At 39.4% G+C, this 25921-nt stretch overlaps 2 protein-coding genes across 6 annotated transcripts in view; one reads left to right on the forward strand and one right to left on the reverse strand.

Annotated features, from left to right (window-relative positions):
* The window catches only part of LOC148075300 (uncharacterized), a 35247-nt gene extending 13987 nt beyond the window's left edge, over positions 1-21260 (forward strand). The window contains exons 6-7 of one of the 5 annotated variants that reach the window (XR_015711837.1): positions 12519-12672; positions 21208-21260. Coding sequence is in view for 3 of the 5 variants with exons in the window: in XM_087795135.1 (XP_087651261.1) it covers positions 8936-9027 (92 nt within the window). In the remaining 2 variants the exon portion in view is untranslated. Of the gene's footprint in view, positions 1-195; positions 225-8935; positions 9028-12518; positions 13287-19845; positions 19869-21207 lie in introns of those variants that run through there. The other 4 variants (XR_015711836.1, XM_087795136.1, XM_087795135.1 and 1 more) reach the window with 4 other exon arrangements.
* Positions 8840-25469, reverse strand: tgfb1a (transforming growth factor, beta 1a). The gene is made up of 6 exons (XM_087795134.1): positions 24245-25469; positions 13849-14133; positions 13535-13769; positions 13311-13461; positions 10755-10865; positions 8840-9673 (listed from the first exon to the last, which is right to left on the reverse strand). The coding sequence occupies exons 1-6, from the start codon at positions 24573-24575 to the stop codon at positions 9626-9628; spliced, it is 1161 nt and encodes a 386-aa protein (XP_087651260.1). The 5' UTR covers positions 24576-25469; the 3' UTR covers positions 8840-9625.
* Between the last annotated feature and the right edge of the window lie 452 nt (positions 25470-25921).

Below are 25921 nucleotides of genomic sequence, written 5' to 3' on the forward strand. Positions count from 1 at the left end.
TCCACAACATGACTCACCGCTTTGTGTGTTTTCAACCACAAGTTTCCTTTGTACTTCTTCACTTTGAAGAGGTTTCAAGTTCCCTCGGCGTGTCTGATCTGCTCCGACTTCACGTGAGATAGGAGCTACTGCGTGTCTACATGTCCGGGATGCATTTCGATGCGACCTCACTTCATTATTTTTGTGCATTTGTAGTGAGGCGATAGCTGAGGTGTGTGGTCCCGTGTTACGCCCTCGCCCTCATTCGCTTCATCTCTTCCCCCCTATCTGGTCAACCTGCCTTCTCTCGAATCCTGAGAGAGGGTCTTCAAAGAGATGTGAGGGAGCAGCAAAGTGGCCCCTCTGACTCACGCTCCGATTACCATCTCGAGCTGAAGCTGCAGGTGTGAAGTGAGAGGGACGGCGACCGGGAGCAGACAGGTGGACCAGGGAAAGCCCCGACACATCATCGGCACTGTTGAAAACAAGCTCTATATTACATCGATACTTCCCAGGCCTGTTAGGTCATTTGAAAGAGACATTTGACATGACCGCCCCCCCCAAAAAAAAAGGTATTGCCATACTTTGTGTTCACTCAAGATACTTAAAAATATGAAATAATAAGGAATTTATTTAGAATAAATAAGGATTCATTAGGCAATTTAAAAAAATTGGAATGTAAATATGCCTTTATTGAAAACATAAATAAACTTAAAGATTTTAGTGTTTTTACACATGAATGAATAATATTAAAAAAGTCACTGGACCGTATTTAAAAAAAAAGAAGTTTTTATATATGAGAGAAAATGTTACAGTTTCAGTTGTTATCATGGAGCACTTGCATCCGTCTGACTTCTGCATGATACCATCCTTAAGATGGTTTTAAAATAAAAGTTCAACATTTCAGTTTCTCTTGATGCCCCCAATGATATTGATAAAAATACAAACATTTGTTTGTATCTCATGACATGATGTCAGTCTACCAGTCTGTGGGGGCCAGTTTGTCTTGTTTTATGATAGATAGATGGACATGCTGTTCTCGTTTTACTCTTCACTCTTAAACATCCAACACAACTCTGTATCTCCTTTAACCTCCAAAAAGGGAAAACATTTTGTTTTCTTGCATTGGTCTGAATACAAGAGAACAGTGGTAAAAGTTGTGGGATCTGCTGTGACAGGCAGCGCCATCCCAGGATAATATAATTATAGAGTGATACAAGCTACGATACCAAAGCGTGCGAAACCCAATTCTGATCTCGGTTGTACTCTACGAACTGACAAAAATCACCATGTTGCTTTGAAAGGAAACCAGATCAACTTTTATATTTCAATAGATACGAGGAGGTCGGTGTTGACAACCGTGCGTGTTTATATAGTTTCGGCACCTGAAGCAACAATGGCCTTTGAGCAGCTGTGTGTTTGTGCAGCAGAGCTGAGCAGCAGCAGGACACCGTCAGCTCCGGCTGAGTCCACAGGAACAACACCAGGCCGCTTTGCTGCTTCACTCTTAAACACCGGTTGGGGCAGAGGATCAGCGGACGTGTAATCGCTACAGTCCGGAAAAAGGCATCGCCCAAAATAGCCTTTGGACGCCGGCCAGTGATTCAGATCCGATATTTCTCAATTCCTCCAGATAAACAAGTTTGTTCAGTCTTTTTTTACAACAGGTGTTTCCTGGAAACAAATTGGTTAATAATTGGTGGTACAACACATTTAAAATATAATTGTTTCCTTCCTTTTACATAAAAAGTACTAGAAAATGTACCCAAAAGAAAGTAGTTCACAAATCTTAGTAGCAAAGAAAAACTGTTTATAGAATGACCCCGTTTTCGAGAGAGTTGAGTCTTCCTTCCTATATCTGTCCTAAACTCTGGGTACTGATCGAAAGAAAAATTCTAAACTACATTTGCCAAAAAATACATTTTCTCCACAAGTTGTATGGTCTGCTCTATCTCTACCTTCCAGATAGTTTTATATTGAGAATTCATTCGGAAAAGACTCAAGAAAAAACCCTCTGACTCCAGATTAAGAGAAAGCTAGTTAAAGAGTAAATTCACCCACAATTAACTCATTTTCTACTCACCCTCATGTTGACAAAGGGTTGGGATTATTTTCAGTGTAATACGTTCTTTCTTAGAGTTATAGGCAAAAGCGTATGTTCATTTTAATTCAGCAACTACTGTTTAAACCACTGTTTACTGAAAGCAATATCTACGCATGTTTGTATAACATTTTACTTTTTTAAATTTCTGCTCTTAATGAGCTCAACATATAAACTTGTTTAATCCTTGTGTTATCTCTGGGTCAAAGTGACCCGAAGACCTGGAAAAAAAAATGTGTTTGAAGTATCCATGGGTTGTCTCTGGGTCAAGGTGAACGACCTTCCTGGCTTACATACGTACATATGCAGTGGTGGAAGTTGTTTATGTTGACCCAGAGACAAAACAAGGGATACCAATACATACACTGTTTTCGGGTCACCTTGACCCTGGGTCAAGGGTTACGTTTTTCCGGAACGTTTCCTAATGTCGAGGCATCAATACAATATGGACGTTACAGACGAGGTATTTGGACTTTTTAAGTTTGTCACTTTGGACAGCGATTTTGAGCACTAGTTGATGCATGAAAATAGACTTCGATGTTTGCCTATAACTCTAAAAACGAAAAGATTACTCTGAAAGTAAACCCAACTCTTATGAGGGTGAGTATTAACTGACTGTGGATTAAGTGGTTTTGCAAAAACCTGAAAAAGGCATTTACATATGTGTCTTCTCTGGGTCAGTGTTCCAAAAAAGATGCGGTTCCAGTTACTAAAAGGTTTTGACAAAAGACCTAAAGGTTCTGACAGAACCTGAGGCAGATATTACCGTGCGGACAAACCCTTAGCTTTCCTCAACCTGGTCCTGGCAGCTGACAGAGGTGCTGGGACCGGCGCTGACGGGCCGACGAAGCTTCATGTAAAACAGATTTAGCAAACAAGCGGCTTTAAATCGTTTGATCACCCTTCCATTAACCATTATTCCTGAAATGGAATTGTTTTCAATAAAAGTGAATCATAAATTGAGTTGCACATGAAAGAGCAAGAAACACCTGGCCGCTATTAAAGCGAAAGACTTGAAGGGTAACAAGGATCGGTCGTATAAACTCGACATCAGGACGGTGTTAGTGATAAAAGAACACCTGCCTCATTGTCAGTATGAAGCATGCGTTTCTCCTCTCTTGTGTAACACGTTCTCATGGACACAGCTTGTTTTTTTCACAGCAGCGTGATCTGCTGCGAGGTGCAGCATAAGAGGAGTCAGCAGTTTGTTTCAGGACCATCAAAAAAAAGCCCAAGGGCTCCAAAGGAAGCAGCTGCTGAGAACACTGGTTCGAAGGATAAGCCTACTTGACTCTCACTTCCCTCCGGGACCATTCCATTAACACCACTGCAGATTTATGGACGTCTTTACGTTGGCTCACTTTCCTGGGCCCTCACTGGGGAAGTTAAACAATTTATGTTTTAATAATCTAGTCTCCCTTAACCGGATCAAAGTGCTACGTCCCAGAGTTCTTTAAACCTTTTTTATATTTAAAGGGAAACTAATGTGTTGATTTAAATGTGTCTTTTTGCACAAAACTCACCTTTAAATTAAATATTTACGTTAGAAAATGTGCTTAAGCCCGGCCCAGTGAAGCTAAAATCTTGTTCAATTTAACCACGCCCACTCTGCTCTGATTGGTCAAACATCAAGGTTTGTCACGCAGCATCCACCTCCAAAGGAATCGTTGTATAAACAAAACTTGGCATGATTACAGCTGGCTGGAGGTGGAGTGAAGACCATGCGTCATAATGATCTCCGCTCTCGTAACCTCTTGTTCGCTGAGATTCCAGAACTTTATAAAGTAATAAGTTCAAAACATGGTCATGATGAGAGACTTACTGCATCTTGGAGAGGAAGACTTGTTATCATTTGAAACATGTGAGTGAGTCAGGAGACATTGAAACATCTAATATTATTATATCTGAGTGATGTTTTAAACTAAATATTTTCATAGTATAATAACAGTGACATGAATACAATTGTTAATTGCCCAAATTTCTATTTTGGAAGAAATATTTTTTCCAAGTTTTCCCATCATATAAGGCTTCTTTTTACTTCTTCACGCCTGTTATTTTGGCTCGGGATATTATGTGGCCCCCGAGAAAATGTAATTGCCCATCCCTGCCCTAAACCAAAACTGGTGTTGTGCTTGTTCGAGCCGCTAATGATCTTGTTTTCGTGGAGATAGAATGTTCTCATCAGGCTCCGACTCCTCGCTCTGTGCCATGGAACAGTCTTGGCAACAGATCAGTCTGCAGGAGAGGTGAGATAAGAGCAGGTTGAATTATGTCGATCATGTTTCACGTGGCTCTGTTTATCCATTTTTTTGTGGAGGAGACTCCGAAAAAAACGGTGGGCGCTCTTGTGTGTGTTTTTTTCCTGAGGGACCCCCTGGTGACACGACCGGCTGGAGGACAAGATCGCACAGATCGCTGTCGTCCGCGGCGCTCGCCAAAGACAAAGCTTAGGAAAGGTATTTGACGCCGGTTGTCGGCCGGTGCCTCATGCCGTGTGTCAGTGGGTTCACTGTTTTCATGTGTACGGTGTGTGTGTGTGTTTAATTTTCCATGCAGTCACTGCCCTTAAGTCTGTGTCTTACCAACGGGTCTGGACCTGCTCGCCTCATTCCCACTTCAGCCTCGTGGGCTGCCAGTAATCCCCGGAGAACTGAGGGAGAGGGGTGGGGCCCATCAGTCGGGGAGGTGGGGTGTTTGGTGGGCTGGGTGCAGGAGATAGTAGAAATATGTGGGTATGGCATGTGGCCACGTGCCAGTGCCGAGCACGGCGCTGCGCATCCACGAGCTTAGCGTCTGCTCTCCCTCCGTCGGGCCTCGGGCCGGGCCAGAGTAAACAGGCATCCAGTGGTCGGCCAGGAATAGACCACACACACCTGGCGTGCCTCGCGTTTCCACTGCTGGATTTTTCTCCTCGCGCCGGACGGCGGTGGATTTGTTACAAATGAAAAGTGTTATTCGCATGCTCGCTGTCGTGTATCCCTCCGGCAAGTTATATTTAGAGACGCTTATTTTAGAAAGTAAAACCTGACGTGGGCTGAACTCATCGAAAATTGCATCTGCCAAGTAGAGTTTTTTTTTTTTTTCGTCACCCTGTTCTGTAGTTTCATTGGGATTTCCAAGATTTTGACCTAACTATGGTGGCCTTGAAGAGCCAGAAACCTTGAATTCAAAAAACAATAAAAGCACTAAAATACATCAACTTTCATGATATTGTGGTAATATACAACATTATTAAGCTCTAGGTTGCTCCTGCTACAGTGAGGCATGATATGTGACAATACATTTTTAGTCTTAGAAGTTGATTTAATGATTAATTTGCAGCGAGATCTTTGGCAGAGGCTTGCACTGTTTTGGTGATCTTTGTTTTGTGCTAACATGTGATTATTTCTATCTTTTGTTTTGGTAGCATGAAATGATAATAGTTGCTGACGTTTTTATTTAAAGGTCAACTAATATGAAAACCCAACTGACTCACTCACATGTTTCAAATGTCTTCCTCTCCAAGATGCAGTAAGTCCCTCATCATGACCATGTTTTGAACTTATTACTTAATAAAGTACTCCCCTGTCTGAAATCTCAGCGAATGAGAGGTTACGAGACCGGAATCAATTATGACGTAAAAATGTCTTCACTCCTCCTCCAGCCAGCTGTAATCACGTCCTGCTTTGTTTATACAACGAGTCCTCCGGGATTGATGACGTGCGGTGACAAACATTGATGTTTGACCAATCACAGCAGAGTAGGTGTGGTTATGCCAGAAAAGTGTTTTCAGTGGGCGGAGCTTAAACACTTTTTCTAATGTGAATAGTTTATTAAAAAATAGAGTTTTGTACAAACGGACACATACTGATGAGTACAATAGAGTCCAACATTAAGACTCACTTAAATCCTCATAGTTGAACTTTAAACAGTTTTGCTTTTGGCAAATCATCTCCATAACTTCTTCTATAAAACCATATCAAAAAGTATTCTTATCGTGTTTTAAATTAGACACACATTCATCAAGTATTTCTACCTCTGCTGGGTCTCAACAAATGGTTGTAGAGTTATTTTTGCCTGGTTGAAGTGTAAAAAAACCTGAAACCGGCGTGTGTTTAGATTCTCTCTTCATCCCACATCAACTTCTGACAGCACAAGCAATAATTACTAGATCCTACTGTTGACGCTCTGGAGGCAGATTTGGAAACCTGCCGTGACAGCCGGGCTTCATCCCATGATGGCTTCTCAAGTGGGATCAGAGTTATAATCATTTTCAGCATCAACAGTTGCTGGTTAGCTCAGTAGTCAACAATCATCTGGACAGTTCTGTCACTTCTGATTCAAGAGTCATCTGTTGCCAGTTTAGCCAGTTTTCTGCTTTTTTCTCCCACCATCTCCTCTCTTGCCCCTCCGCCAGGGATTCATTCATTGTCTTCCAGTGTGACCTTCCGCCTCGTTTCCAGGACCGTGTTCCTACCCTCTTGGAAAACTTAGTGGATTAGTATTCTGGGATGGTTTTTGCTGACTTGCCGGTTGCCCGGTTTATAGAATAACAAGCTTTGTAGTTTCCTATCCTGCCTGCCAACTGTGTGTTTGGCTTCACCTGAACGAACCCAGACCCAAGGGAGAGTTGGATCCTCCGGAACATGTTTAATATGGGGAGCGTGAGGCCAAACCCCAGGGGGGGGGGTTTCGCTTTTTTTTAAGTGTGTTTTAGTTCACAGCCAAAACTTTACTACAATCCAGAAAACATGCTGACCTGCTGAAAAGCACTGAGACTGTGCATACCTCCTCCAAGGATCTAATTGAACATGAGTACAGAATCCAAATATTGAAACAACTTTAAGCATTTTGTTGGCTCAACTATGTTTCAGTGTTTTAACCATAAACTACTAAGCTAGCTAACATGACATAAACGTTGATTCATTTAATGATCAAATTCCATGTTGTGTCGCTTTTCTGTTGTTTTTTTTAGCTATGTATGGGCGCAAGTATCAACCGTTAGAAGCCATTCGGTTCAACAAGAAAACATCAGAACACTTCCAAAATGCAATATTTTCCATTTTTGTTACTATCAACATGGCAACGTATAATTTTAATTGAGAGAAGAAACACTAGTATACATGTTTGTTTGTTTTTTATTTGTATGTATTTTTAACTGTGTGTTGTCATGTGGTTTAAGCGCTCTGTGACCCTGGTCTGTGAAATGCGCTTTACGAAAAAAGATACTTACTTACTTAAAGCCCAATGTATGGAGCTCTAACTAGTTTATGTTTTCCCTGCAGGGCGCGACCACATGTAACGCTACAGCCAATCACAAGACATGTTGATCACATGATTAAGCTCTAGTTACTGGTAATATGCACAAAAAGACGAGCTATGTTTTGATACTTGTCAGTATCGAAAGTGTTTCAGTGAGTTCCATAACATTTTTTTAAGTGTGTTACGGAAACTATAGTCTCTAGTGTTCGGAGTTTCGCGTTATTGAGTAACACGTTATTGATTACGCGTCATAGTACCCACGTCTTTTGGAGTAACTTCAGGCATCGTCAATAAGCTCACTTGGCAGAGCAACTGAGTCTGATCGTTTTCATTTTTTTACAGGAAGCAGTTGTTATTCATACATGATGATAAATAGATTCTAGGTGAGGTAAAGACGAAGAAACACGACATCTGTTCCCTTTTTTTTGCACCTTTTTGACATCAATGATGCATTCAATGAAAATGGGATTGTTAAGGTGCGTTCAAGGCATTTTAAAACTAAACGCAAAACACTATAATTTAACAATGTATCACTTCATTTAGGAATTTAAAATAGACTTTCTGTCTGTCAGCTGATAAGATAGAAATGATGATTTTAGTTTCTTAAGTTTACATTGTTTGATTAGTCCACTTATTTTACAAGTTATTTATTTTACGTAACACTGAGTTTTGTATTGTTTATTATTTTCCTTTAAAGGTTGTTGTTTGTTTAAGTGTTTTAAAGTCTTGTAAAATGTTATTGTTTTTATTTAATAGGTTTGTGTAATCGATAGTAATATAAAAAAGGTGATTTTTTTTGTGTGTGTTTAGGTTCTAAGTTGAAATTAAATCGGTATCGGAAATCTGTATTAGCCACAAAATATATGATCTGTGCAACCTTGTTTTATTTTAGTTTAAATTGTCTTTATCCCTCTATCTTGAAAAGTTATTTTCCCTAGTAACTAGATACTTTGAAAGTATCAAGTGGCTTAAAGTTTATTTTCAAATATGTACAATTCTGAGTTCGGGGGCAGGAGTGGAGTAAAAGTATCATGATGTTCTGTTCTATGTTAATCTTTTTATCCTTTGTCTTTGTTATTTGTCTTTGATCTATGTTCTTTATCTTTATCTTTAGACTTAGATTGTATTATTTTGTTCTTTCTGTTTATTTCTCTTTTTTCTTGTTCTTATTGTTTTTTGATTATTTTCATGAAAAACTGCTGTATTTGCTGTGGATAATTTGGAAAAAAAACAATTTGTAATCGATAAAGTTCTACCTAACCTAACCTAACCAAGTAATTTAACTAATTTTCTACTTTAAAGTAACTTACCCAATACTGCATATGACTTCTAAAGATTATATAAGATGTTTAAAGTTGGTTGACATTGACCAGGCCAAAACTTTTTAAATAAGTCTACTTATTATAAATATAAGGATCTTCTTGTTCCAGATTTTTTTTAAAAAGAGTTAAACCTCTGACAAAATCTCAAGTTAAAATAAATGTGTACATCACACATCAGACCACATGGATGTCCCCGTACAGGTCATTAAAATCACTGTTTATTCACTTATTTACATTCTAAAGCATGACAAGAATGTGTTGCTTTAGATCCTAAAAATAGACTTCATTTCAGGAAATAACCAGAAGAGAATGAAGATGGCGAGAGAAGGCGATAAGTGGCTCCTAATGAAGTACAGCAATAAAAGCGAACGATTCCGTCATTAACAGAAAAACCACGACCCGAAAACCTCGCCCCTGCAGAGAGAGCAAGTATGAATCTCCACAGAGGGACAACATCAGCTCTCATTCCGCCACTGATATTAGTCACGGCCATGACAGCACGGAATGCTATGTGACGTTCGTGACGAAATGGCAGTGAGAAAAAAAAAAGAAAAAAAGTCATCATGTGGTTTAAGGAAAATAAACAAAGTGGCTGAGGTCCAATCCTCCATCAGTCCCTGTGGTGGTCCATGTTGTTGCAGCTTTTTTCTCCCAGGCCTGGACTTGATGTTATGTTGCAACTCAAATTCCTTTTAAGCCTTAAGGAAGATCCAGGTTCTAAAAGTCTTGATGCGTCCATGTATTGTCCTCGGGCACCATTTTGTTTTTTTCTCCAGCATATACAGTTTCTATAGGTGCAAGCGTCCGTCTCAGATTCCAACAAATAAATTAATAAATTTAAAGATCGAACAAGTGTACGACATTAAAAAATCCTATGTACATGTAGGTCTCTTCTACATGGGATGAGTTCATGGTTGTCCTCCAACATGAGGATCACAGGAGTATCCGTTCCTTCGAAGACAGTTCGTTCTTGGTGGAAGTTCTAGCTGCACTTGCAGGACTTCACGATCATATTGGACAACTGCTCCACCTGGAAGTCAAACAAAGATGCCAGTTATTGACTTGGTTTCGCTTCGTATCCATCATCTTGACTGGAGATTATGATGTTTGCTATTCATATAGAGATGTTGAGTGGAAGAAGGGAGGAGGCTTCAGCTGAAGAAGAGAAGAGAAGGAAAGACAGAAGCATGTGTAAAAGAGAGGAAGAGAAAGGATGAAGGAGGTAAAACACTCTTTTAATCACCCATAGTAATGTAAAAGAGATAAAGGAAGATTGAATCAAATATATTTTATCACTATCTGGTTTGTTTCTGCTATTTATTCACCTTTTAGTTTTCCTTCCATTTATCTTTTAATTAAGGTACTTTTAGAAGTGCACATTTTTTTATGAGAAAAAGATCTTTTAAGACTTTCAACATCCTCCTGTTCATGACGTATATTAAATCTCAAGATTAAGTATAGATTTACTTTTGCTCATGTATTAACTTGTTATATATCGCAACCTGTCTTTAAACTGTGTTTAAATGTATTTAATTTAAAAATGGTATTATATTAATAACACTTACATGTTTAACAAGTACAGTATAAAAACACTGTAACCTATAATAAACATTTGCCGGAACCAAGTTACCAAACGTTTGATTCATGATTTATCAAAACATAACAGAATATAGTTCTAACCATAACAAAGTGATGGACATTTTGAACTGAAAGCTATACTTGCTAGCTTAGCAAGAAGCTAACAGTGTTAGCTTTGTCTTTTTTCTTTGCTAAAGTTACCTTTTAAATTCTGTAAAACATGAAAAAGCGAAATATAAATATAATACCAAATTAGGACATTTTTATGACAGAAAACATAGAATGTTGTGGAATAAATGTGTAAACTATTTCTTAAATGGACCCTGTTTGTTACAAGGTGGTTATAAATGACATCCAGGTCCAAATACAAATGCATTAATAGAGTTTATTCAATTTATTCAAGAGTTGTCTTAATGTAAATGTTTAAAATAGTGGATGTTTTAAAAGTAATTCAAAGTGGTAATGTTTTTTTTTACCATGGCCCAATGTGCATATACAGTATATCTATATAAATATTTGGATATTTCACGTACCTTGTGTTGCCGGCCCACATAGTAGAGGATGGGAAGTGGTTCCAGTGCTTGAGGAACACAGCAGGGCTGCGCGGACGCTCCCGGGTTGTGGTGCTTGTACAAGGCCAAAATCTGAGGAACGATTTCACAGAATAAATCTGACATCCTATATCCCAAAAGAGATCTCCAGAGGGATTAATAAAGTCGATCTAATCTAATCTAACTTCAGCTCCATGCGTGAGAGAAAAGCAATGGTTTTCTAAACGGCTCAGAAAAGCCTGGATTAGCAACTGGTTGATAATTTACGGCGTGCTGGCTTCGAAAGCCGGTCCAAAACAAAGACACCGGACTCTTATTTAATTACTCAAATTTGCCACAAAGCGGTGATTTAAACTAATGCTGTGCAGTAAAGTTGGCCAGATCGCCTCGGAGAAAAGTTTAAATGCCACAATGGGCTTGTAAATCTCGCGGCCCACTCGTCCAAATCAAATTAAACCTAATTTTTTCCAGAGCTCATCATGGAAGTAGCAGAGGAGTGAGTCATCTCTCATTCATCTCATCTCTGGAGAGGAACGCTGGTGGCACTCAGCAGGACCGACCAGTTCCACGGAGCAAACGCATTCTTACAGTTTTTTGATACAGATCTATTGTAATTCTTCCCAGACAGGAACCGAGTTTACAAACTTGTTTTACTTCCTTACTGATCGTAATTGTGTCCACGAGTGTCTGGTTGGTAATTAACACCAACCCTCGCGGAGAAACTGGCGCAGTGAGTTCTATTAAAAAAGAAGCCCACGTTGCTATAAAAGGTCAAGGTTTGCGGTCGGAAAGGCTAGTCAAACATGGGCAGACATGATTCCATCCTCTTTATCTTGGGTTGAAAAACAACTCGCAACACTCTTTACGGCCATCATTCTACAGCGTTTTTTCAATGGCGGGGATGATATTGTCAAATGGTGTCAGAGGTGGGATGAAAAACTTCCCGAAGTAATGTAAAGGTTTGCAATGTTTTTGTTTTAGCCAAATACACCTCTACATTCACCACACACATAATGCGTTTTTGTCTCAATAATTTAATTTATTTTACATAAAATAATACTTAATAAAACGGTGTAATTTGTATCTGCAATAAGAAAACTCAGCAGTGCAAAAAAATGAGTTACGATAAATCATAATGCTTGATAACATGTATCGTTATATAGTTTTTAAATCAATTATTGCCTTAATAATGGAAGAAAAAAAAGTATTATTATGCCAAAATATTTATGGAGGGAAAAACCAAAAACATTTTCCCAAAACATCACAAAAATAATCCAGAATAATATTATTATTTTCTTATTAACACAAGTATTTTATTTCGTGAAATTACAGTAGAAAAATAACTTTTATTATCCACATTTTGAATACAAAGAAACAATATATATATATATATATATATATATATTGATATTAAGAAAATAAGCTGTTGAAAGCAGATATGTATTTATATTTATACTTTGATTAGGATTAAAGAAAAACATCTATGATGCTGTTGGTTTTTATTTTGGTCGTTCAAAAAGTTTTGCGCAGCACAGGATGGATTACAGTCGCTGGGACGAGCTCCAAATAAAACGACTTCTCCTTCAGCGAAGGTTGCAGAATTCTCCCCTGAACTATCGTCAGATTTAATTTCACACGGCGCTGCAGTCAACTGCTCGACCCCAGAACCAACAGGCTGCTATTAAATGTCGAGCGTCTACGTCTGTAATATTAAACCACACGAGCTGTTATCACCTGTAATTACAGGTGTCGCCACGTCAACAAGCCCAGAAAGTAACATGTCAAAGAGTTGGCACCGATGGACCTGAGCTCCGGGCAACCATGTCGGATTCCTCTCTCTCTCCTGTCCTGAGATCCTAGTCTTGCGGCAACTGATAGCTGGGAATGTTAGCTATTTCAGGTGAGTATACTTAATCGTCTGTCAGTCAAGTTCAGATATTTTGGAATCCAACGTGTATTTTAAGCAGCTCAGACGAGGTTAATCCCTGTACGCCTACTTAATTCTTAACAAATGTTTTAATAGATTTTAAGTCTAGTATTATTGAAAACTGTCCGAACAGCCAAAGACGAGGCAAATAATTAGATACATGTAAGTACCGAAACATTTTGGTGGTAATTGGTTTACGAATTGAAAAAATGTTCAATATTTTACAATAAATCAACATCAAGTTCAATTAATATTTTGATTTAAGTGTATCTTAAATAGAGTTGGACTCTATTGTATCATCAGTATGTGTCTGTTTGTACAAAACTCTCTTTTCATTGAAATATATACCTTAGAAAATGTGTTTAAGCCCCGCCCACTGAAAACATTAGTTGCCCTTAAGCCAAATAAGAACATTTGAATCGGGAAAATTGATGCTTCATTTTAATAAGTTAAACAGACTTGAATAATCAAAACGAAGTGATGAATTTGCCATATTTATAATAACAAACCTTCACTCCTGGATTTGTATTAGTCAGTGCTGTGGTAGGACTTCAAACATTCTTGAAACTTAACTAATATTAACAGGTTCAGCAACAAAAGGGAAAGGTTACCTGGGAATATTTGTTTTCGGCGTTCCAGATGTAGGTGCAGGAGCCCATGCAGTAGTTGGCGTGGTAGCCCGTGGGCTTGTGTATCCACTTCCAGCCCAGATCTTTCCGGAAGTCAATGTACAAGCTCCGTACGCAACAGCTTTCCGTTTGACTGCAGGACACCGAGAAATGAAGTGTCGTGAGAAGATTGCCGATTACAATATTTAAAGAGCTTAAAGTCGTACCCTGCGCAGGTGTCCCTCGCGTCGGTGGAGCGCCTCTTGCGCGAGCCCGGTGGACTGCTTGCGTTCTGGGGAATGGACATGGTCAAGATGTAGGGGATCTGATTCGTCCGCTTTTCTAAGGTCCCCGTGTCTCCTCGCCCGGTGTCGATGCCGGAGATCGAGAAACTGAACCCGGCGTTCGAATTGGCCTGGTCGCATTCGCAGAACAGCCGAAGCGTGAAGGTCTGCGCGTCCTCTGCGATGAAACAACGACGGCGTTAAAACCAAAGGAAAAAAAAGCCTCTAATTCTAATGACCGGCTGCGATGAACTCACCGGAGCCCTTGAGCCATTCCTGCAGGGTTTCCGTCACGTCGAAAGAAAGCCACTTTTCTTTCAGCTGGTTGTTGATGAAGCGCGAGGTGAGATACCGGGCCTTGGGTCCGGCTCCCTGGTACAGTTCCACCCGCTGCGATGTCGGTATCCAGGCTCCCTTGATGAGCATCCGGAGCTCGGCGCTCGTCAGGAGGCGGTAGTCGCCGACACTCGCCCTGATCCTCGAGATGTCGAACTCCATGGGGAGGATTTTGGAGCTCTTGGCGCTCGATGTCTCATTTTTGGCTGAAAGAAAAAGACATTTTGAGCCATGATTCTACTGTCGATTGTCTTCTGTCTAGTTTGAGTGCTAGAAAATACATTCATCATCTTTCTGTTTTTCTCAGTACACGATATCGGAAATCTGTGATTCATTTCCGCATTGCATTACTTTCAAAAACCCAACTTTATTTAAACAGAAGATTAACTGAAGAATACATTTTAAGAACCATTAAGAGGAAAATGAATCAAAGAGTCTAATCTAACTATTGGTTAACATCAAGATAACTATGAAGTATATGGTTGGCCAGAGGGTTCATGGTAATAAAAGAGTTTTAACAGTGTTTTGTCTCGGAAATTGCGAGTGTATCACAAATAATCGTGTCATGTTTTCGTAGAAGACTAAAAGTCCTGGATTAATGTACAGAACGACTAAAGGATTAGTTTGTCCTCTTCATCTTTCAGAATGATTCCCCAGATCCTGTATTGAGACGACTAACATACCTAGTTTTCTGTCCGCATCGGGTTGCCAAAAAAACATGGAGACGGTTTTCCAGATCGCGTAGCGACCTTTTCAACGGAATCACACTACTGCTATTTAAACAGCTGTGCTGGGAGTTGACCATCAGATGGTTGACGGGAGGAACTTGATGGAACCAGATCTTTCTGAATCTGACCTGAGAGACTAGGAACTTACGCTATAAACTAACTTAATCATAAAGACATAAAGACTTAATCATGTTTTTTTTGGAACAATTCATCTTGTCGAGGCTTCAATACAAGATGGACGTTACAGACGAGCAGTATGGAGGTTTTTGGAGGTTTTTAAGTGTCTTTTTGAAGATAAAACATGTAGGCGCCGGGCGCTACATTAGCATAGACACACAGTACATTTACACTCTAAAAAGGAACAGATTACTACGAAAATAATCCCAACTCTTAGTCGACATGAGGGTGAGTAGAAAATGATTTACGTTCATTTGAATTTTGGGTAAAGTATCACTTTAAGCTAGTTGAAAGTTAAAACTGTGGATCAGAGAGTTATAATTGTATCTACATGTGATTTGAAAGTATGAAAAATACAAAGAAAGTCTCCAATTATTCAACGTTTCATACTAAAGATGTCGACTAAAGATGAAACATGTCCTTAGAAACTTGTTCAAGTGGCGACACTTAAACAAAATATGTCATCTCTCAATTCCAAGTTGCATCAATTGTATTGGTCATTCAAGACTTGTAGAACCACAATTAATCATGTTTTTTTTTGTACTGGTTTTATGTAGCCGTCAGCAAAATTGAGCAAACCCGAATCCCTCTGAATCTGACCTCGGTCAAACTCTGACCTTTCCGTGTGTTTGCTGCCGTGCTGCTGCCCACATGTGCATCTTTGAATATCATGACAGCTGGAACATTCTCCTGCACAGCCTGATGGAAAACAGAGCCAAGATTCCTTTAGACTTAAACACCATAAATCTTTCAGTGACTCAATCTTCTATCGGTGATGTTCGGAACACGAGCGAGAGAGTGAAGACGCGGCGAAGTGTTGGAGCAGCGAGGAGGTGTGGACAGAGGTGTGTGACACTTAAAGACAACAGCAAAAGTGAAGAATGTGTGACACACTGTTGTGAAGGTTTTTGTTTTTTTTCGGGGCGCTGAGAAACTGGAGATGGGTATGAATGGAGCCTGAGGTCTGGCTGGAGCCCAAACGCTTCGTCTCAGCTGCCAGAGCTGAGAGTCTCAAGTCCAGGAATTAGTCTCTGACAGTCTCGCATACTTGTGCTGTGCGAGGATCCGGCCTCTCCTGCCTGCTTGTGTATCATTTACAAGAATATGTGCTGTTACTTGCGCTGACCTTACGTCGCGCCACTTTGAAGATTCCGCAGTAAAAGTTATTCCAACTTGTTCCAGAGACGAAGTTGCTGCCAGCTCAGGAATGGCGTTGATTGACAGGTCGAATGAGCAGCACGGAGTTAACGGTGAAGCTTCTTCTTACATGTCTCGAAATATTAGAAAATGTATTTTCAAAATATCAAACCTGTTCATTTAGTGACACCATTTTTGGTCATTTTTTGGAAATGCAGTTTTACTAGCACGTGGAGTTATCAGCCAAAATGATTTTTCTATTTTTTTTTCTTTTAAATTAATTACAATTAACAATTAATTAATTTGTCTTAAATAGATGTTGGACTCTATTGTATTCATCAGTAAGTGTAAGTGTATTTTTCTGAAAAGAAAAACTAAATAGCCCTGAAACAAATAACTTTAACAAGATATGTTAAGAGTTGAACTAGATTGGTAAAATAACTATCAGTAAAAAAACAAATTGTTTACATATTTACTCGCTAGCTTAGCTGCTGGCTAACATTACGAGCTGCACATTATACAAAAAAATATGGATTCACGTCTGAGGTGTTTTAATATATTTTTCGTGTCTTGAAGATAAACCAATATGAAAACCGAACTCTCCTGTCTCACTAGCATGTTTCAAATGTTAAAATTCTTCCTCTCCAAGATTCAGTAAGTCTCTCATCATGACCATGTTTTGAACTTATAACTTTATAAAGTTCTCCCCCGTCTGAAATCTCAGCGAACGAGAGGTTACAAGAGCCGAGTTCATTATGACGTAATAATGGCTTCACTGCTCCTCCAGACAGCTGTAATCACCCCCTGCTTTATTTATGCAACAAGTCCCTTAAAGACAGAGACTTCCGGGATTGATGACATTGTGTGACACACGCTGATGCTTGACCAATCACAGCAGAGTGGGTGTGGTTATGCTAAACAAGATTTAATTTAAAGCAGCTGCCCTTAAAAAGAGTGAATGTATTGGACTTATGGACACTCTGCAACTTTGGTGGATTATTTTGTTTGTGAGCTCACACCAGATGAGAGCAAACGAATATTGATCGTCCTGCCATGAGTCACAGTGTGAATCCCGCCCTCGCCGTCCTGAGATGTTGTAACATGTATGGAACACATTAGCGCCGGACCCTGATGGAACCCAAGCCGAAAAGCGCTCCGGAGCGCAGTGGGAAATTAAATGACAGTTTTGGCGGTCGCACCCAAGACTGGAAACATCCCCGCTCCGGTCCGTGGATGATGCCACTCCGGTTCACATGTGTGCATGGTGAAGAGAAACACTTGCAAAACAGGAAATGAGGTCACATCCTCGCTAGGGACGGCCCGGCGAGTGTGTCGAAGCATTGTCTTCTGCAGGTCTTTTCGAGTGTGTGTGAAGATAACACCCAGAGCTTTGGGTGTGGGTGGATTTGAGCGCTGAATCCCGGCCTAGCTCCAGGTAAGCCAGGGACAGCTGTTGTGACAGGTAGGGAGACAGATCTGTAATTAACAGAGGGAGGAACAAGATTCCTGCAACAGCCTAAATACCTGCCTCCTCCATACCGGACTCCACCCTCCCTCGGCCCACCGATGTCTCGTTAACGCGCCTCGTTACTTCGCTTCACACGTGACCTTTCACCTCCTCCAGCCCAACGCAGCTCTTTGGCAAACGCTACTTCCTTTTATTTGCTCTTAAAAATTGATGCTGTTTAAAGATTTCTCTTTCTGGAAGTGTTTGGTTTAAAGAAGTTCAAGTTTTAAGCTCAACCCTGAAGTGCTGTTCCACGTTCTGACACATGCAGCATTTTATTAGCAAAAAAAAACACAAAATATCACTTAAAACAGCACATACAAGGACACAACTTATCAGAAAACACATGAGGAACTGCTAAAAGAGACATGAGAGAGAAAATGTGTTACCATGAACAACAAAATATTTAAAGTCACTAAAACACAACAACCCATTACCAACTCACGAAACAGACTCCTTAAACACAACATTTATCCACTTAAGACGACTAATCTCTTAACAAAAGATTACACAATAGACAATGATTACAACTAAAAGCAAGCCAACAATAAACAAACAAATGTTGACGATCACAAAATGCGAGAACAAGAAATGGCTACAGAACAAATAACTCAACACGAGCAGTAATCACTAAGGCGATAAGTAAGTTTAACAAGAAATTGAATTAACAAGGAATCCCAAAACACAACTAATCAAATAAGCAGTAGAGAATGACGACGATGTCAAAATGCATCGATGAATCGTGGACACAAAAGCAAGTCAATTGAACCCAACGATCAATAATTCACTTAAAACATTACTTCACGGTAAAGCTGATCAAAATGAATAACGCACAGATAAAGAAACAAAAATAACTTAATATAACTTATGTGGACGCACAACTAACAAATCAACACACTACAATGTTATAAACATGCAACAAACGAATAAATACAATATCTAAATGTTGGTATAATATAATAGTGCCACCTGCTATCTAGTGGACTCTGAAAATAATGACACTGCTTCATGAAGTTTCAGATCATCACTAGTTTCAATGTACAAATGATTGGATTCAATCACTCAATAAAAATAAATTCAACCTTTCAATGTACAAAATGTTTTTTTCAACTATTTAAAAAATGCAATGTTTAAAACAAATTAATTAATTTGTAATGGTAAATTGAACCATTTAATATTCTGATGGCACTGATGTACTTGGACAAATAAATCATTGAACACAACAAATAATGACTGATTAAAGAATATACCACAAGATCCAACACAAGAACACAACTAGTCAAAACACAAAGTCGTCAATAAACTAAATGAATACTTTCTTCACTCACTCAGTAACACAAATTAACTAAACATTACTTATTTTTAAACACATTGACAAAGAATTAAACACAAGTAACCAACACAAAAACGATTGTTGTGTTTTAACCTGGAATACTTTAGCTTCTTAATCCAGTTGTATCTTAAGAGTTGGTGCGACTGAACTTCAGACTCCTGGAGATGTTTATAAAACAGTTTCCACGGCGAGTGAGTCTGGATGGTTTTTGCGACTGAGACCTCGGCGCGACCCCCCGGCTTGTGGCTTTGGCCCTGATAGAGCGAAGGAAAACCGAACCACTGAAACGTTTAACAAGGAAGGAATGTCGGTAACAGAATCACAGGATCAGGACACTCCAGTTAAAAATGCAAAAACGATCTAGCCTGTTTGTAAAGACTTACGGCTGATAGTGTTGGTTTGTGACTAAGATCTGAATTAACAACTGTCGAAATAAATTAAAAAAAAAACCCGATAGAATATGTAGGTTAAGATCAACACACCATACAGTAACACAAACATGAAGCAGAAAAAGTCGACACAAACTGCGACACAAGAGTAGAAGCTAGTGATGACTTGATGATGTTTCGTGATACAGTGTCTTTTCGAAGGCCACTAGATGGCACTATGCTCTACAATCGTTGTGAGTATCATGAAACCTCAACACATCGTAACTAAAAGCCCTTTGATTGGTTGAGCTCAAAGGAAGTTGACGTCGTGATGTAGTTTGGGTGTTTTTTTTGGAGAAAGAGGTTTGATGTCAGTGAGCGTTCGTCCAAATTTGATCTTGTAATTTCGGGACGGTTGTTATCCGAGCTTGCTAATGAGCATTCCTGCTGGATCCTGTTTGTTCAGGCTAAGTCCTTTTCGGGGGCCTCTCCAGTCCAGCAGAAAATGGACGCCCCGATTTTTTTCCCCCCAAGTAATTTGAACAATTATTATTTCTCGTTAGGGCCGATACGCAAACACTTCACTCTCCCTGAGCGAGTGGAGGTTTTCGAGAGGAAGCCCCGCTGGGAGCTTCAGCTGCTGACGGGTGTTCTCTGGCATTCCACAGAGGACTACGGAAGCCAGCGCTCCCCATGGGTACCCGGCCCTGAGTCACTCCGGATCTCAGTGGCCACGGATCGCCTTCCTTCCTGCCTGGACGCCGCGTCACGAGCGCCAGCGAGCAAACATCACGATAACAAGCTGAGGAAGCAGCCGAACAGAGGAAGAGAAAGATATGCTATGACAAAAAAAAGACGCTGAACTTGGTGAAAAGTGTTATCTAAGAAAAAGGTTGTTCTTCATGTCTGGTCGGTGCTGCCGCTGGGGAAATATAAGATCGTCGTACTAGAGAGCTAGATTCCGAGTTCACGAAAAAACTCTCTCAAACTATAGCCGAAGTCTATGAATATCAATAGTCGATCGTACATAATGCAAAATGTACATTTATCGTGAAAATACAGTCATTATGGTTCACCTACAAAACATCTCTTCTCATGATAGCGTTCAGTGACAGTATCCTCTGAGTATTTCTATCAACAGCAACACTCTATCTTTGTCATTTCCGAAATATTCATTGTTCTGTTTGTTGTTTCGGAATTAAATTGATAGATACAAAAAAAAAACATGTTACCGTTAACTTTTCTGTCTGTTTAGTTTGTATTGCTAAAATGTATGTGTAGTTAGTTAGCGACAAATTTAACTTTTGCCCCCACATAAGTGTAAAGTTTATTTTCTAAAACCAAAATCATCTCTAATCCTGCTTTTGTCAAATAAAGTAAAAAAAAAAAAAGTATATCTTGTACAATCCTCTTTGGTACTTGGTAGGACTGTTAGCGGCTAGCTTACCTAGCCAGTGTAACATTCAGTTTAAAGTCCCCGTCACTTCATAGTACATTTAAATAATAACATTTCTGTCAGGTGACATATATACTGTGTATATATATATATATATATATATATATATATATATAAATATATATATATATATATTAAGCTTGTTTGAAATGGAAGGTCTCTCAGCTCCAGCTACAGGTTTATCCTTATTCAAACATATTGCAAGTGTCACTAAAAACAAGCCTAATATACAGACTTGATTGATCCTTCTGGAGATCTCCTTCAGGAAATTGTTTCTCTAGTACACAGCAACAGAGACGATAGATTCATAAAACAAGAACAAGACCAACGTTCAATAAAAGAAAGTGAAAGATGACACCATCTACATCTAAAGATAAAGAACATAGATCAAAGTGAAATAACAAAGAAAATTATACAAAGTTTAACATGTAATAGAATCATCTTTTCGCTCCACTCCTGCCCCCAAACTCAGAATTGTACAATCTAATAGAACGAGGAATGAGGTCCCTGAGTCTATTAGTGTTGCCTTATGGGAAGGAGCATTCATGCACTCCATCTGCTTCTCTGTTCACAGATGACAGTGTTCAGAGGACGACTGTCATCATCCATGATGGACAGTCGTTTGTTCCGTGATTTCCTCTCAGCAACTGTCACCAGTGAGTCCAGCTTCATTCCAACCACAGAGCCAGCCTTTCTGATCAATCTGTCCAACCTGTTGACACTCCTCTTGGACACATTCCCACCCCAACACACCACAGCATAAAACAGAAGTGAGAATGAAGGTATTTGGATGTTTTTAAGTGTTTTTTTTGGATGAAGATGAAGACGAAGAAAACTGAACTCCAGTCACAACATCAAGATGAACATACAGTTTGGTCTATAACTCTAAAAAGGAACAGATTACTCTGAAAATAATCCTTAGTCAACATGAGGGTGAGTAGAAAATGAGTGAAAGTTGAAGTATCACTTTGAGTTCCCAAGTCTCCCTTTATACCTAAAAGAGAAAATAGATCATATTCAACTGTGTTGTAAGTTGAGACCTTGACTCCTATCAGTGTTTGATGTCACATGCTGTCTGAGATGTAATGTGAATAAATAATGTCTTTGAAGAGTCTGGACACAAATTATGATTTCCATACAAGAAATTTAACTTTTATTCTTAAAGATATATTGTTTAGAATCAAATATTTATTCGTAATAATGAGATTAATTGAAATTTAATTTGGAAAAGAAAAAGCATTGAAAGTATTAGTTCTATGTGGCACTTTCATGTTCTTGTCACAAATATATTTATAAATGAAACAAAAATATAAGTTTCGATCATTTTAAATACATTTTGACAGGTTTGATTCACGAAATGGACGCTAAAGGCATTCGTTTTAGACGAACCTTGGCGTTCTACTCGATGATCTACACCCGTATCATCCACGCTTTTGACCGAACGGCGAAGACCAAAACACTCTCCATCAAAGTACAAAACAACTACCTGGCAGTAAGTGTGTGCGTGCAGCCAAACAACAGGCAGTAAAAGTTCTGATCTCATCGCAGCAGATGCAGAGCAAACCTGTTGCGCGTGTGATCTCTGAACTGTTTGATGTAGCCTGAAGATGTTGGGAGAGGATCAGAGGGGGGCGCACATGTTCAGGGGGGTTTATAACCAGGCATTGTAGCAGCAAATGACTCGATGTGGATTCATTTCGTGGGCGTTGAATCACACCTTCACACACTTCCAGATTCAGGAAAAAAACAAAACTATATCACTTTCTTATCAGAGTTTGCACATTCGTGAATCATTTCCTGTCTTTAACCTTCAGGTCAACTGAGTGACACATTATTTAAAAGCGAATACAGGGTTACTTTAGGCAGAATTAAAGTGACGACAAATCGACTCACTTTTATCTCAATTCTGACTTATTCTTAACTTAACAAAACAACCACAGGAAATAGAAACGACTAGTTCAAATCTCGATCTATATTTTTACTAAATTTTGAGTCATGTTTTCTTTTAATTGATTTGATTGTGCGCTGTGTCTCAATAAAGCCACCTTGGAGGAGGTATGCGTGATCTCAGTACACTCCTCATTCATCCTGTTTTTCCATCTGACGACTGAAAAACAATTGGATTGGCGAGGAAGTGCCGAGAATTTCCCAGTGAAGGTTTGTTTGGTTATCAAGTGATGAAGCACCGGAGCTCATTATCATCGGGTTTCCGTGTGTTAACTAAAAAACAAGTTGATGTTTCCTGATTAAAAAAAAAGGAATCCCCCTTATATCAAACTGCCCTTGTCTTGACTGGAATGTTGGAAAAAAAACAAGAGATAATAACTTCCTGATTGAAGTTGGTCATTCATTTGTAGAACTTTTTTTTTTAACGTCTTAATGTCTTAATTATTGGCTATCTTTACAAGAGGATGTAGTTGTTATGAGGGTGTTATTAAGTGTTGTTTACCACGGTAGACTTCTCTCTCCGCCCTTAAGACTGAAAAAACATACACTTTCTGTATACTTCAATTATTTTGGCTTAAAGCAGTGTCCCTTTGAAGTGACAAGATAAACATTTCTTTAAGTCATTGTTTACATTACAAATGTTGCTGCATATTAGCTTGTTAGCGTTACTGTTTACAATACGAAAAGCTTGGGGCCAGACCTGAGCCAAGTGTGGCCCTTTAACTGTATTTATGACTGTCTTATAATACATCTTATGGTTTTTCTAACTAGGAAAACGTCTAACAATTTTATCTAGTATTTATTTTTATTGTACACGTCTACTTTTAACTAGTGATGGTCTGATCAAGCTTCATGAAGCAGTGTCATGTTGTTTGGAGGTCAGTAGGTGGCGCCATCAGTTTAAAAATGATGTTTCATTATAGATAGTGTAAAGACCGCCGTCGATTGGACTCTGAACATAATGACACTGCTTCATGAAGCTTCATCAGACCATCACTACTTTTAACAACTCCATAACATGTTTTTTTATTTAGTTTTGGTACTTAATTGTCTTGTTTTGATCTTATTTGTGGTTTTTCATCTTTTTTAATTTTTTTTTAATTTTGGCAGTAGCAGTGAAAGTTAATTTTGTGAGTGGAGTACTCCAGATAACATAATGGCTAGCGTCATACTATCAATACGAACAACAGGATGGGGTGTTGAAAATCTTATAGCCTTTTTTGACCTACTGGGAAAAAAAACAAAACTTACTAAATATTGTGCTTAAAAAATGTTCATGGAAACGTCTGAAAACTAAAAAGAATAAATTAAATCAAAAAGGTTTATCACAATTTTCAATGTTGAAATATAACGGAACAATGCAGTGGGGAACACTTTATGTGACGTACCTAGTCACATGACCAGTTCACAAAATAATTTTCTTTGGGCTTTGCTTAGTTAAAAGTTACACGGCTCATTAAAAAAAAATCTATTTATCTAGTAAGAAACCCTGTTGAGGAAAAGAACGCATTAAAGCTTTTAAAAAATATTAATTATTTTCTTAAACTAGATTTCCAAGAAGTTTGTATTTCTTTGGCTCATTTCAAACATGGATGTTGAGAACCAAGTGGCCCAGAGTGGCTCTTCGTGCTGCAAGGTGAGACCCCTAAAGTGAAAGTACTCACCGGTCATGTTGAACTTGTGTAGAACTTTGGCGAAGTACTCCTCCTCCTCCTGCTCAGAGGAAACGTCCATCTGGACCTGGTCCCGCTGCTCCTTCAGCAGGTCCTTGGTGCTGTTGTAGAGGGACAGGAGGTCGCCGGGGATCTGCTCCTCATCCGACCTCTGCTCCGACTCCGGCTCCTTGGAGAGACGCAGTTTGCTGAGGATCTGGCTCCTGATGGCTTCGATCCTCTTCTTCTTGACCATCTCCAGATCCAGCGTCTTACAGGTGGACATGCCGCATCCTCGGCCCACCATGTGGACCAGCATGACCGTCAACAGGGCGAGCTTCATGGTGCTGATGAGATCTTCAGGTCAGTCAAGTGTCTGTCTGGGAGACTTCTGGTGCTCCTCTCTGAGAGATTCCCAAAGTGGGCAGAGAGAGAGATGATGATCCAGGTCTGACTCAGCAGTGAAGGTAGTAGTGACGTCTCAGGCTGGAGCTGTCAAACTGGGGCCGACATGTGACTTCCACAGCAAGACTCCTCTCACATGTTTCCAGGAGGTCCTTCAGCCTGACTGCTCACCACCAGAGAGACCAGCAGCAGATCAGATGACTTCCTCTGTAGGGGTTGGAGACTCAGATCATGCTCGGAAGAAAAAAAAAAGTCCAGCGTGAGAGGTCAGAGGTCGCGTGACAGATATGGAGAATTATCTTCATCATTGTCCGTCATCCATCCATCGACATCACCGGGGTCTCCTCCTCCAGACTGTCTCTCGACCAAAGTGATTTGTGAGCAGCTCCTACTCCTCTCTTGTTCTCTCTCTCTCTCTCTTCTCTCCCCCTCGCTCTCTTTCTCTCCCCCTCTCTCTCTCTCAGTCTCTCTCAACAACTTCTATTTCCCGTTAGAAGTCTAATAGAACCCCCCGCCCAGGAAGCCAAAACATCTGCTGCTTCTCTGCTCATCAGGAAACCAGCAGCAACCGCGATCAGACTAGAACAAAAAGTGCCAAAAGTGTTTTTTACCAGTTTTTGACAAGAAGCGTCTCTTCAAGTGCGAACTTTCAACTGATATACAAGGCGTCTTTTGTTTTGTCTCCATGTCACGTGGGTTTTATGACGACAGAGATGAATGATAAAGAAAAAACCCCTGAAACGCCGGTGTTAGTGAGGATGACGCGGACAGACACGACTGAAAGTTCCCCTAACTTTTTCACAAGAGAAAAACATGACACGAACCTGAGCGGACATCCCCACCTAGTGGTCACGGGTGGTAAATTCCCCATTGGTGTCAATTAAAAAAAAACAAAAAAGCATACGATAGGAAAGAAATTGCTAATGTAATTCATATTCTTTAATTCATTGTTTTGATTATATTTCGTTTACAGGCCAAGATATATTTAGAATGTTTCTTTTTTCATTTTAATTTTTGCTTTTCTTTTATTGAACTTATTCTGTCCCAGTTTTGTTATTGTATTTTTTTTAAAATATAATCAACAATATTAGGATTTGTTTTTTAACGACATACTTATATTAGCGTACACTTACACACACTAAGCAAAACTGAAAAATAATATTAACAAATCATATGGAGAACACAACACAGACAGACAGTATTATGTCACATGAATAATAAATAAATAAAATAATGTAAATTAAGTATGGGGGAATGTAATAAAAACTCATCTTCTATGCTCCA

Source organism: Callionymus lyra, chromosome 7 (genome assembly GCF_982586985.1).
Source record: "Callionymus lyra chromosome 7, fCalLyr1.hap1.1, whole genome shotgun sequence".
NCBI classification, from domain to species: domain Eukaryota; kingdom Metazoa; phylum Chordata; class Actinopteri; order Syngnathiformes; family Callionymidae; genus Callionymus; species Callionymus lyra.

Coding starts and splice junctions, on each gene's coding strand:
- tgfb1a (XM_087795134.1), bottom strand. CDS start 24,575: ATGAAGCTCGCCCTGTTGACGGTCATGCTGGTCCACATGGTGGGCCGA. Junction 10,866..13,310: donor CCGAAAACAAATATTCCCAG/GTAACCTTTCCC, acceptor ATCGTTCCTCAG/ATTTTGGCCTTGTACAAGCA. Junction 9,674..10,754: donor ATGTGGGCCGGCAACACAAG/GTACGTGAAATA, acceptor TTTGACTTCCAG/GTGGAGCAGTTGTCCAATAT.